The sequence below is a fragment of the Pteropus medius genome, unplaced genomic scaffold, assembly GCF_902729225.1.
Source record: "Pteropus medius unplaced genomic scaffold, Ma_sr-lr_union100, whole genome shotgun sequence".
Classification (NCBI taxonomy): domain Eukaryota; kingdom Metazoa; phylum Chordata; class Mammalia; order Chiroptera; family Pteropodidae; genus Pteropus; species Pteropus medius.
In genome coordinates, this window is record NW_024349519.1 from 28,357,589 (window position 1) to 28,370,967 (window position 13,379).

The 13,379-nt window shown below is 56.6% G+C and overlaps 1 protein-coding gene across 1 annotated transcript in view; it reads left to right on the top strand.

Moving 5' to 3' along the window:
* PRKACA (protein kinase cAMP-activated catalytic subunit alpha) overlaps window positions 1–11,336 on the top strand; it is a 16,117-nt gene extending 4,781 nt beyond the window's left edge. The window contains exons 2-10 of the mRNA XM_039882720.1: window positions 3,043–3,104; window positions 3,534–3,662; window positions 5,115–5,213; window positions 6,156–6,238; window positions 7,080–7,206; window positions 7,297–7,392; window positions 7,494–7,616; window positions 9,297–9,461; window positions 9,876–11,336. Of these exons, the coding sequence (XP_039738654.1) occupies window positions 3,043–3,104; window positions 3,534–3,662; window positions 5,115–5,213; window positions 6,156–6,238; window positions 7,080–7,206; window positions 7,297–7,392; window positions 7,494–7,616; window positions 9,297–9,461; window positions 9,876–10,001 (1,010 nt within the window). The 3' untranslated portion in view covers window positions 10,002–11,336. The remainder of the gene's footprint in view (window positions 1–3,042; window positions 3,105–3,533; window positions 3,663–5,114; window positions 5,214–6,155; window positions 6,239–7,079; window positions 7,207–7,296; window positions 7,393–7,493; window positions 7,617–9,296; window positions 9,462–9,875) is intronic.
* The last annotated feature ends 2,043 nt before the right edge of the window (window positions 11,337–13,379 follow it).

Consider the following 13,379-nt stretch of genomic DNA (forward strand, 5'->3'; position numbering starts at 1 on the left):
GAGAAAGCCAGATGTACCCATTTCTCTCTTGTGGTAGCAGGAATCTGGGGCTTCTGGTTCAAAGTAGACTCAAGGGAGGAGATAGGGTGGCTTTCAATCCCCCCCACCCTTGCCTTTCTCTCCAGCTGCTCTTTCTGCTAATTAATGGAGCTCTGGGACCTCTTTAGCCCCCAGGGAGTCCCTGGCTGCTGCTTGGGCCTAAGCCTTAACTCCTTCCCCTCTGCCTAGTGGGCACTGCCCAGGACACATCGAGTACCATCCTTTGGGTAGTCCAGCACCCACTGGGGAAGTCAGAGCCTGGTATTCTGGGAGCAGTGAAGTCCCTGGAATGGGAAGTTAGTTTTAGCACCCTGCCCCCTAGACAAGCAGGCCAGCCAGGAGGGACACCCTCAGGATAATCTTCCCACCACCTCCTGCCAAGGAGAGCCTTTGCAAACCTTGGCCAGCCAGGATTAGGTACCTTTAAATGCTTCCCTGGCAACCAGCTCCTCCTCCAGGGTCCCCCGAGGCCCTCCTGAGGAAGCCAGCTCAGAGGCTCTGCATATTCCTGGTTCTCCTGCAAAGGGAAGGTTCCAGGGAGAGCCCAAGGTAGCCTGGCATGGATCTGGGGTCAGGCAGTGGCCAGGGTGGGGACTCGGAGACTACCTTCCAGCTGTGGCTTCAGCTGCTTCTCTGGGCCCACCTGACTGTCCGTTTCCTGAGCTACCTGCGCCACGCCCTCTGGGCACCTAAGCCACAGCCAGCACCCTGAGCCTCCCCGGCCAGGGGCAGATGGGCCTCAGATCACCCCATCCCACTCCATCCCCTATTGCACCCTCTGCTGGAAGAGGCAGGAAGCAGAGGTGAGTATGGGGGCTCCTGGCTGGGGTCCCCCATCATTATCCCTCTCTCTGCCTGTTCCTCTTGGCACCACCCATCCCCTGCGCCCTATCCCCAAATCTGGCAAACCAGTGGCACCAGAGGGGATGTAGCCTTAGCCCTTCTACTGTGGTAAGACCAAGGCACCCTGTAGAGCCTCTCAGCGGGGTGCCCGCAGATAGCCAGAGAGACGCAAAGGCTTACTGAGTAGGGAAAAGCAGGACATGGCAGTTCTCAAGGATGGCTGAGAGCAAAAGGGGAAGCAGGACCAGTCATTCTGGATTCCTCACAAGCCTAGTCCTCCCTGTCTCCCTGAGTGGGTGAAAGTAGAGTCCCAAGAGGGTACCCTCCGTCTCACCTTCACCCAGAATTCAGTGTATACATTTGCAGGTGTCGAAGGAAAGTGGTATGTATCAGGAAAGATTCTGCTACTGAAAGCATTGGATGTGGTGCTGTCCCCAGACTCAGAGAGTCCTCTCAGACAGTTGGTGGCCAAGCCAGACACCAGCCTAGGACTCCTGGCCATTCCTTGACTCCCCATTTTCTGCCTGGTCACTCTCTGGAGGGCTTTCCTGATCAGCGGTCTCTCCTACATCTGCCACTCTTGTAGCCTCATGGAAGGCTCTTTTGTCCAAACGCTGAGGGAAATCCTTGGGGTCAGTGGGGAAGTGATGACTATCCAAAAACCATGTGGAACTCCTGCTACTGCATATGAGCGGGACAGGCAGATGACAGGCAAGGTCAAAGTACAAGTGTACAGGACCTCTCTGAGTAGCAGCCATCCAGGAACATCAGGGGGTCCAGGACAGCTCTGTCTGTGGGCCACCCTAGTGCACTGTGACCCATCAGGAGTGAAGCAGTTAATCTTGTGAGCAGTGAGGTCCGTCCGGCAGGCACCCTCAGGCTTGGTCAGTCTTCTCTTATGTGCAATAAGAGTAATAGCAGCTCCAAGCCATCAGGGTAGGAATTAAGCATAGAAAGCATTTGTCACAGGGCTGGCACACAGGCAGGGTCCCTGAACAACAGTGCCTGGCCCCGGGGGATGGTCATAAGGACAGGTCCACAATATACAAATCTATCAGGCCACACATTTAAGATTTGAGCACTCAACGCACCTCCTGTATTTTATATCTCAATTTTTAAAATACTTGAAAGCAAAATTAATAGCTGACAGTTACACGGCACGAACTTCATGCAGGCCACTTGTCGAACCCCCTTTGCCAAGATTAACTCATTCAGTCCTCACAACCACCCTGCCAGGTCATTACTTCTATCATCCCCATTTTATAGATGAGGAAAACTGAGAGCCAGAAAAGTGAATTCAGTTGCCTAAGGTCACACACCTTATCAAGGACCTGGCTAGGATCTGAGCTTGGTCTCAGTCCCAGAGCCCTGGCCCGTAACTGCTTTGCGGGACTGTCTCTGGGCACTGGGGAGAATGACTCTTTTCAAGCCTCAGTTTCCTAGGATGTTAAATGGGGAGAATGGATCAAAGGAAGGTTGGCCAGTGAACTGAATGAACAGGCCCAGGGTCTGCCCACCAGGAAGTCCTCAGTAGTAGCTGGATGGTGATATTCTCCTTGGGGTACTGAGGGGCTCCTGGGGTACGGGCATCAGGTGAGGACTCCCTTGAACCAGCTCTGGAGCCAGGGCCCCTGGATTGGCAAAGGCAGGAACAGAGCCACGTGGGGGCCAAGGCAACAGCTGAGCCCCCCAAGGGCGCCTGCTACATGAGCCCCAGAGGCCTCCACCCTGGCCTGGCCTCCCCAGAGAAGGGGCCTGAGGAACAGCCAAATCCTGAGGCTATAAATACCTCAGCTGGCGTCGTCCCTGGCCGTGGAATGTCAGTCAGAACTGGGGCGAGTGGGGGTGGGCTGGCCTGGGTGCTGCCCTCTGTCCCCCTGAGAGTGACCCCCAAGTCACCCTGCACCCCATTTTGGAGAGAGCAGAGACTGGATCCCACCTCTCTGTAGAAAAAGGGGCCCAGTCTGCAGCCCAGATCAAGGCCCCCCAAGCTGCCCTCGGACTCAGCCAGAGCCCCCAAAGGCCCTGGGAAGAAAGGTCAGGCTCTGGGTTGAGATAGTTGCACCTCACTTTCTACACATGGGCATCTCCCCAGTAATACTCTGGGCCCACCCAAATGAGACAGGGTCTCCATCTAACTCTCCCCTCTCTTTCTTCCAGTGAAAGAGTTCTTAGCCAAAGCCAAAGAAGATTTTCTTAAAAAATGGGAAAATCCTGCTCAGGTAAGCCCCACCAGGTGCAGAGCCCTGGGAGGGGTGAGCTGATGGCCCCCAGTCTCCCAGCCGCATCCCTATGACATGGCTAGGATTTTAGGGCCCTGTGGAGAGTGCCTAGATGCCCTGGGCTAAGGCACCCTGATCACCCACTGCCGGGCTTCCCCACCCTACCACCCCCTTCCAACTGGTGGTCCCTGCCCCCTACACAGGTACCAGCACCTCCTGGGCTCCAGGCCAGGGCAAGATCTGGCCCCTGCCATCCACCTCAAGGATTGTGCCCTCCACCCTCTTGTTTTTCCACCCCCTGTCCTCACCCTATTACTCCCCCTGCACCCCAGGGTCCCCTCTGCTGGTGGAAAAGGGGATGCCCCAGACTCCATCCCAGCAGGCCCCAGGGTAGGGGGTCCCTGAACCTCTCAACCCCTCTGCTCACAGAATACAGCCCATTTGGATCAGTTTGAACGAATCAAGACCCTCGGCACAGGCTCCTTCGGGCGGGTGATGCTAGTAAAACACAAGGAGACCGGGAGCCACTTCGCCATGAAGATCCTGGACAAACAGAAGGTGAGCTCGGCTCTGCCTGGCGGCCCAGGGCCACCTGCTGCTCTTCTTGCCCATCTACTCACCAACTACTTCCTGAGCTCCCATCATGTGGCAGACTTGAGGGCCAGAAGGGCATCATGCTGCTTTCATGAGCTTTCTCTCCAGGCCAGCCACCAAGGGGAATCCAGGCACTGGGCACAGAGTCAGACACCTATCCTACATTAAGAAAGCCGGAGGTCTTCCTGGGAGAGGTAGTGTTTACACAGGTCTGCTTACTCCATAAATATTTGACACCCTACTAATGCTGGGCACTGCTCTAGAGCAATGCTGTCCAGTAGAAATGTCACACAAGCCATGTATGATTTTAAATTTTCTAGATGCCCCATTCAAAAAGAAGCAGGTGGAATGCATTTTAACATTATGTCATAATTAAGCCAGTATATCTTCAACATTATCATTTCAATACACATTTAACCAACGTAAAAGATCATTAATGAGACATTGTATATTCTTTTTTCCCATACCAAGTCTTTGAAATCCAGCTTACATTTTATACTTACGTCTGCATTCTGATGTTAAATTTTTACTCTAAAGACAAGAAAAAGTAGAGGAGTTGAAAGAGCAGGTTTGCATAGCCCATGTTGTTCCAGATAGGCTCTAAAGTAACTGGATAACTTTCACTTTTCACGTTAGATATTTAAAATTTTAAATTCGATACCACAATCAACCAGCCATGTTTCAAGGGCTCAGCAGCCATATATGGCTAGTGTGGATGGTACTGGGTAGTGCAGGTATAGACCCAAAGGATACAGCCGTGAGCAAAGTGAAAAAGGCCCCAGCCTTTTCTGAACACGGGTTCAGAGCTGACGGAGGGGCCAAGCTGCCTGCCTGAGACACACCAACCAGCCATTGACTAGCTGCCTGTGACTGTGGGCAAGTCACTTCCCTTCTCCAGGCTCCAAACTGGCATGCTCAGTGCATACTTCTCAAGGCTTCTATTACTACGCTCAGGGTGCCTGCTGGGGACAGCTGAGGGCTGAGGAGGAATTAGCCCAGGGTTCAGATGGGTGTTTGGGGGCGCTCTAGATGCAGAGAAGGTATTTGTAAGCCCTCCGCTTCTTGGCATTACTCCCGCTTGTGTTTTCATTTTTAGCTCTACTGCTTCTTCTTCCAGGAAACCTTCTCTAACTACTCCTGCCCCCCAGACTTTGCCAGGCACCTCATCTGGCCACCCACAGAGCTTCTCCCACCAAGGCTCTGACCTCTCTGGGCTGAGAGGCCTGGTGACATGTATTTTGTCCTGTACCACACATGCAGGCAGGCAGCCTCGGCCTTCTGTTTTGCTTCAGCTCCACAGGTCCCAGATACTCATAGGAACCAGCTCAGCCCTGGCACCCCTACTTCAGCGGTTGGGGGGAGTGAGAGAGCCCTCTCACATCCTCCCCTCCTCTCCACCCACCTCCCGGCCCACAGGTGGTAAAGCTGAAACAGATCGAGCACACCCTGAATGAGAAGCGCATCCTGCAGGCAGTCAACTTTCCGTTCCTCGTTAGACTCGAGTTCTCCTTCAAGGTGGGGGCCCAGCCGTCGGGGAATAGAGGGAGCAGAGAAGGAAACCACACCTGGGGGCCAAGGATAGCCAGTGGCTGCCCTGGGAGGCCCACCCACTGATGGTGTTGGTTGTTGGCGGGGGCGGGTATCAGCCTGGGACTCTTAATACACCCAAGTTCAACTCCTGAGTCTAAGTGGATAATCTTGGGCAGGGGAGACACTCAACCTGGATGACATCCCTCAAAATCACTGTTCCATTTATAAGAACCTGACACATGGCCTGGGTTTAAATCCAAGCTCTGCACCACCTGCCTCTGTGACGTTTCACTGCCCTGAGGCTCATTTTCCTCATCTGTAAAATGGGGATCAGAACAGTCTTCACCTGGTGGGGTTGCCATGACAGTTCCGAGCACATTATGAGCACCCTGTGTGAGAGATTTTGGGTGCTGTCCTAAGCCGAGACTTTGAAAGTCGGGGCCTGCCACCAAGGCTGTCACGAGGGCCCACACTTGATGTCATGCTCTACTACTGCTGTCTTAAAATTTGTAATCACTTTTTTTAGCAAAGGGCCTCACATTTTTATGTTGGGGGGACCCCATAAATTCTGTAGCCTATCCTGGTCCCATTTTACAGATGAGAAAACTGTGGCCCAAGAGCCTTGCTCAGGACAGTCACAGACATGAGCTGCTATGGAGTCTCTTCTGCAGCCCAGGCACCTCTAGCCAGCCCTCTCTTTCACCCCCATAAGCAGAGCGATGGCTCTCCCTTCTCCCTCATGAGCAAAAGCAAATGAGACAGGTAGTTCAGTGAACACAGCACCTGGTCCTTGGCACATGCTTTATACAGGAGCCTACGTTGGTATGTTCGCCATATTTCTGATACCTTCTGGGTGAGGCCTCCAGGCCTTCGGTTGGGGCCCAGGGCTTAGGGAACAGGGCCCTGATCAGCTGCTGCTCCCCACAGGACAACTCAAATTTATACATGATCATGGAGTATGTGCCTGGCGGGGAAATGTTCTCACACCTGCGGCGGATCGGAAGGTTCAGGTGAGTGGACCACACCCAGCCACACCGGGCCTGGGGGTGTCCACAGGCGGCGTCACACAGCCAAGCCATCTGGGGAAGTGGAGGTGGCCTCTCCAGGTCCCTGTGGGTTCTCGTTCTCCCTGAGGTGAGGAATCTGCTATGTTTCAACCACCACAAAACAAAACAAACATGGTGACTTAGGTGTTGCCATTTAAGTTGGCAATTTTATGCAGCTTTTAAATTTATGCTATTGTTTTATTTTGTTTATTCACATAGCTATGCACTTTACATACAATAAAATGCACAGGTCTTCAACGTTCTGTTCCATGAGTTTTGACAGTTGCATACATTTGTGTAACCACCACCCAAAACACCATATTGAGCATTTCATCACCCCAGAAAATTCCCACGAATGCCTTACTTGGCAGATCACTGCCCTGACAAAGGCAATTGTTCCTTCTGGCTTCAAACACCATAGAATGTGTTTGGTCTGGGTTTGACTTGATATAAATGGCATCACACAGTTCATATTTTTTTTTTGTCCCTTTCTTCTTTCACTTCACATAATCATTTTGAGATCGAGCCACAGTTTTGAGCATATTCATCATTTGTCCTGGTGGCAGTGTTGGGTAGGATTGCATTGTGTGAATCTGTCACAATCTGTGACGCCATTTCTGTTGATGGACATCTGGGCTCTTTCCAGTTTGGAGCTCTATATGAATAAGGCTGCTCTTATGCATTTTGGATAGCTGGGCTGGAGGCAGCTCTGTAGGCCCACCTGCTGAACCATTTGGGGATGGGTGGGGCCTGCTGGATGTGGCCACCCACACTCACCCATCCCCTCTCCACTTGTCCTTGCCAGCGAGCCCCATGCCCGCTTCTACGCCGCCCAGATTGTCCTGACCTTCGAGTACCTGCACTCCCTTGATCTCATCTACCGGGACCTGAAGCCGGAGAACCTTCTCATCGACCAGCAGGGCTACATTCAGGTGCCCGCCGGGCCCGGCGAGGGGTAGCCCTAGGTAGCCATGGCCTGGACCGTCCCTTCCTCCCTGCCAACCCTGCTCTTGTGCCCACAGGTTACAGACTTTGGTTTTGCCAAGCGTGTGAAAGGCCGCACCTGGACCTTGTGTGGGACCCCTGAGTACCTGGCCCCTGAGATCATACTGAGCAAAGTAGGCACCTCCCCAACCTTCCCACTGCCCCTGAGGCCTGCTCCACGCACGGCCCCCTCCTCCCCTTTCTCCCCTCACCCCTCGCCCCTTTCTCACTCCAGGGCTACAACAAGGCTGTGGACTGGTGGGCCCTGGGGGTTCTCATCTACGAGATGGCCGCCGGCTACCCACCCTTCTTCGCTGACCAGCCCATCCAGATCTATGAGAAGATTGTCTCTGGGAAGGTGAGGCCCGGATGCAGGGGCTCCACCTGGGACAGACCCTTCCCCACCCACCGTCATTGTCAGAATAATCTGAAAGTTCATTAAGTCTGGCTAGGAGGTGAAGCCAGATGCACCGGCCACAGTGACCAAGGCCAACACATCACACAACCTTCCTGGCTAATCCTGGACCCACAGCGCCAACCTCCCAAAAGCTTCCGAAATCCCAAGTCTCATCTCCACTCCCACCCTGTCCAACATGAGGCTGTTCTCTCCCCTAGTCATCCCCGCCGAGCATGAGTTTTCACAAATTTTGCAATAGAAAAGTGAATGTGTTTGGTTCCCAGACCCCACTGGCAATCATTTGGGGTGCGTGGCCCACACCCCCTTTCCCAAATGTAGACTTCCTAACTTGGTGGGTGCACGTAATGGGTGTTCGCAGAGTGTTAGAGCTTACATCTACAGAGTGTGCTAAGCACCCACCACCCCACTGCACCCCCTCCATCCTACCCAGCACTCTGAGGGACTGAGGAAGCTGAGGTACAGAAAGGGGACATGTCTGGTCCAAGAGGCCCTTCTGTCCTCAGCTCACCCATCTTGCTGGGAGGACTCAACCATCCCTCCATCCGGCCCAGGAAATGGTGGGAGCAGGTCCCAGTTATGCCACCCGTTGGCTTTGAAACCTCGGGCAAGTGCCTTCCCCATCTGAGCCTCACCTTACCCACCTGAGAACTGGGGAACCAGCCACCTGCCTCTCAGGGAGGTTGAGAGAAATCACCAATTGCAAAGTGGGGTCATGAAAAAGGAAAAGATGAGGTGTCTGCCACTAGGCAGAATAGAAATTGCCAAGAGAATGGCCCAGAGTAGGAAACAAAGAAAAAGCCATAGAAGGTTCCGTGAGGAATGAGAAGAGCCTAACTCCCTTCTTTGTAGCATTTCACAGTTCCCACGCACCCTCAGCGGTTTTATCTCCCTCATGCAACCCTGGGATATCTGCCCCATGCTGGAGAGGCAGGCACAGGCTCAGAGAGGTTAAAGGCCGTGGCCAAGGTCACACAGCATGTAAGAGGCAGAGCAGTCCATTCTTGTAGCTGTAAATCTAGTGACTAGTTGCATAAAAGGCTGTGGGCTCCCAGCATTTGGGGAAAGTTCTGGAAGATTTGAACTGAGCCTGAAAGAATGGAAGAGGCTTAGCTATGCAGACAGAGAGAAATAGAAAAACAATTGTTTCTCTCATAAGTGTGGATATTTCCAAAGTCCCCGGATCCCAGCAGAGCCACTTTAGGAAGCAGTGGCTAAAAATGCAACTTCTGGAGTCCAGGAGACCCAAAATGGAGCCACCCTATCCCACTCCTCTGTGTGACCTTCGGCAAGCTATTTAACCCTTACAAGCCTCATTTATCTCTTCTCTAAAATGGGAACCATCACAGCATTTACCTCGGACCAGCAGCTCTCTAAGTAGTCCCCTCTTCAGCACCATCAACATGGCCTGGGAACTAGCGAGAAATGCAGACTCTCAGGCCCAAACCTCCTCAATCAGAAATGCCCAGCAGGCCCAATGAGCTGTTTTAATGGGATTCCAACACACACTCAAGTTTGGGGTCCTCTGCCCCATAGGACTGTTGGATGATAAAGGCAGTGTTCTGGGGTTCTCAAGCTCCAAGCCAGTTTCGCACCATGTCTGTGACCCTACCCGCCCCCCAGGTGCGGTTCCCGTCTCACTTCAGCTCTGACCTGAAGGATCTGCTGCGGAACCTACTGCAGGTGGACCTCACCAAGCGCTTCGGGAACCTCAAGAATGGGGTCAATGACATCAAGAACCACAAGTGGTTTGCCACAACTGACTGGATCGCCATCTACCAGAGGAAGGTGGGCCCCCCTCCCCTCCCTGGGTTTGCAGAGAGTTTTGGGGGCAGGCCAAGAGCCAGGGAAAGCTGCCAGTAGAGAGATAGAAAGGGAAGAGGAATTTGAAAATAGGCCATGGGCTTTGGGTCAATCTAGCTGAGGCAGTTTAGAGCAATAAAAGTCTAGAAATGGGATTGTGGGGGTCACTTAGCCACTCTGTGACCTTGGGCAGGAGATGACCCACCCTGGAAAGTCATTTCCCCATTGGTGAGTTGGCTATAAGATTCTTGGGTTGTTAAGGTGAGTCCACATCTTAATGCTAAGCTCAGGCCTGGGTCCTAGCAAGTGATCGCAGGAATGTTAGGCCATTCACATTTATTGTTGTAATGAAGATTATGTTGACTGCTGAGGTCTGGGTGGTTCTTGACCCCTCTCCAGGTGGAAGCTCCCTTCATACCAAAGTTTAAAGGCCCTGGGGACACGAGTAACTTTGACGACTATGAGGAGGAAGAGATTCGAGTCTCCATCAATGAGAAGTGTGGCAAGGAGTTTTCTGAGTTTTAGGGGTGTGCCTGTGCCCCCAAGGGTTTTTTCTTTTTGGGTGGGAGGGTTGGATTGAACAGCCAGAGGGCCCCAGAGTTCCTTGCATCTAATTTCACACCCACCCCACCCTCCAGGGTAGGGGGAGCAGTAAGACCAGATATTCAGAGGGACAGAAACACCAGCTGCTCCCCTCACCCCTTTCGCCCTCCTGCCTCCCTACTGCTTTTGCCTTCCCCTATCCTTATGGCCCCCCACCCCAGCCCACTTCTGCCTATTTTAAATAAGTTCTCAGTTCTAATCAGGCCAGGTCTTGCTAGTGTATCCAGGGACAGGGTGTGGAAAGAGGGGCCGGAACTTAACTCCAGCCCCCACTTCCACCTCCCTCACCAAACCACAGGCACCACCTGCTAAGGGAGAATGAAAGAGTGGCCAACCTTCCCTTCAGAGCAATCCTGCCCGGGAAGGAGAGATTTTAGTGACATACCAGTGGGTTGCTTGCTAGAGTTTTTTAAAAAGCAATTTACAATCTTATTTACAAACTTATTTAAGTTCCACCAGTGCCTCCCTCCCACCTTCCTAAAGCCCCCTCCCATGCCCCCTCCTCAAATCCATTTTAACAAGGCTGGGAAGCAGACTGACTTATAAAGGAAGGAACTGGGGTTCCAACCTCCCCTCCAAGCTGCTAATCTCCCCTGTCCCCCACTCCTGGGGTCCCCTGCCAAGCCTGGAAGGGTCTTAGCCCCTGAAGTCTATTCCCTTCTGCCCCAACAGACCTTTTGTCACCCTTGGGCTTTGGGACCCAGACAAAGCAGCTGCCCCCCTCCCTGCCAAAGAGGAGTTGTCCCCCAAAATGATAGAGTGGGAGCCCCAAGCCCAGGGTCTTTCCTCCCAGCAGCACTCCCCCCAAAACTCCTTAATTTTATTCTCAGCTAGATTTTAATGCCCAGCCTCCTCTCAGCTCAGTTGGGAAGGCATCCCCCGCAAAAGGAGGCAAAGCCCCCCTCCCCCTCCTGGCCCCGGTTCAAGGCCAGGGTCGCTGGGGAAGGGCTGCCAGTTTTATTCACTGAACTATCTCCGCCCCCCATCCTGGGCGCTCCTCCTATTAGCTGTCAGCTGTCCATCACCCCTCCCCTAATTTGTGCTTCTTTTTCTCTGAATAGAAGTGGGGAGCCCAAATCTGTCCCTCTCATAACTTCTCCCTATCCCAGGAGGAGGTCTCAGGCCTGGGGTGGGGCCCCGGGTGGGCACGGGGGCGATTCAACCTGTGTGCTGCGAAGGACGCGACTTCCTCTCGAACAGTGTGCTGTTGTAAACATATTTGAAAACTATTACCAATAAAGTTTTGTTTAAAAAAAAGTGTCGCTGGTGTTCCCGACTTCGGTCACCCCACACACACACACACCCAGAGGGTTGAAAAGAGAATTTCGCACCCCAGCATCCAGGCTGATCAGGATCTGGCCTGGAGTCCTTGTAAAACCGGGTTCAGCTGACTTCCGCCACTCCCCCCCGCCCCGCAGGAGAAGGGGGCGCCAAACTGCCCTTTGACCGCGGATTCGGGGTCCTCCACATCTGCGGAGCGCCTCCTCGGCATCCAACCCGGGGCCGAGAGGGCGCTTCAGGGAGACTCGGGCCGGCGCTCCCGGAGGCCGAGCTGCAGCGGGGGCGACTCTGGTTGGGGGCGGTCATAGGTGGGGGAGACGGTGCGCGCCCCCTGCCCGCCTTCTAAGCGAAGGGCCAAGCGCGCCCAAAGGGCGCGGGGGCGACGGCAGCCTGAGGATCCCCGCGGCGCCCGGCGAGCGCAGCGGCCCGACCCGCGGGCGGTGAGTTCCCGGTAAGTGCGGTCCCGGGAGCGAAGCGCGCCGGGGAGGCGTGGAGAGGGGGGCTGGGCGCCGGGGACGTCTGGGTCCCGCGCCCAATGGCTGGAGGGCGGCCGAGCGCCGCCCGCCCGCCCCGCCCGCCCCCTCTCCCCTCCCCCCGGCACTCCCCTCCCCCTCCCCCGTCCGCCGCTTTCCCCCGCCCCCGCCCCGGCGCCAACTCCGCGGCGCCTCCTTAAAAAGCGCGCGGGAGTTGTAAGGGGGGGGCCGGAGCGAGCCGGAGTGAGCTAGCGCGCTGGGTAAAGGGGGCGGGCGGGGGGCCTGGGCTCCACCTTAAAAGCGGGCGCGTGGGGGTGGGAGGGAGGAAGGCGGGCGACGGGGCGGAGGGAGGGAGGGAAGGAAGGGGGGCCAGAGTGTCCCGGGCGCAGGGCGCGCGTGCGGCGGCGGCGGCGGCGGGGAGGGGCCGGCCGCGCCGCGCTCCCCTCCTCCCTCCTCGCATCCCCGGCCCCGCGCGCGCCCAGCAGAAGCGGGTCTGTGTGTGCGTGCGTGCGAGTGAGTGAGTGTGTGCATATTTTTTTCTCTCTTTTCTTTCTCTCTCACTGTTTTTTCTCTCTCGCTCCCTCTCTCTCTCTCTCTCTCTTTTTTTTTTTTTTGCAAAACAGCAGAAGCCGCCGCTCCGCCGAGGCGGAGGAGGCGGGCAGCGGCGAAGGGAGGGGAGCCGGGGAGGGGGGCGCCGCGCTGGGAGGGAGGCAGCGCGCACGGTGCAGCCGGGCCGGGCGGGAGGCATGGCGGGGCCCCCGGCCCTACCCCCGCCGGAGACGGCGGCGGCCGCCACTACGGCGGCCGCTACCTCGTCGTCCGCCGCTTCCCCGCACTACCAAGAGTGGATCCTGGACACCATCGACTCGCTGCGCTCGCGCAAGGCGCGGCCGGACCTGGAGCGCATCTGCCGGATGGTGCGGCGGCGGCACGGCCCGGAGCCGGAGCGCACGCGCGCGGAGCTCGAGAAACTGATCCAGCAGCGCGCCGTGCTCCGGGTCAGCTACAAGGGGAGCATCTCGTACCGCAACGCGGCGCGCGTCCAGCCGCCCCGGCGCGGAGCCACCCCGCCGGCTCCGCCGCGCGCTCCCCGCGGGGGCCCCGCTGCCGCCGCGCCGCCGCCGCCCACGCCCGCCTCACCGCCAGCGCCCGCGCCCGTCGCCGCCGCCGCCCCGGCCCGGGCGCCCCGCGCGGCCGCCACCGCCACAGCGCCCCCCTCGCCCGGCCCCGCGCAACCGGGCCCCCGCGCGCAGCGGGCCGCGCCCCTGACCGCGCCGCCGCCCGCGCCCGCCGCTCCTCCGGCAGTGGCGCCCCCGGCCGGCCCGCGCCGCGCCCCCCCGCCCGCCGTCGCCGCCCGGGAGCCGCCGCTGCCGCCGCCGCCACAGCCGCCGGCGCCGCCACAGCAGCAGCAGCCGCCGCCGCCGCAGCCACAGCAGCCGCCTGAGGGGGGCGCGGCGCGGGCCGGCGGCCCGGCGCGGCCCGTGAGCCTGCGGGAAGTCGTGCGCTACTTGGGGGGCAGCGGCGGCGCCGGCGGCCGCCTGACCCG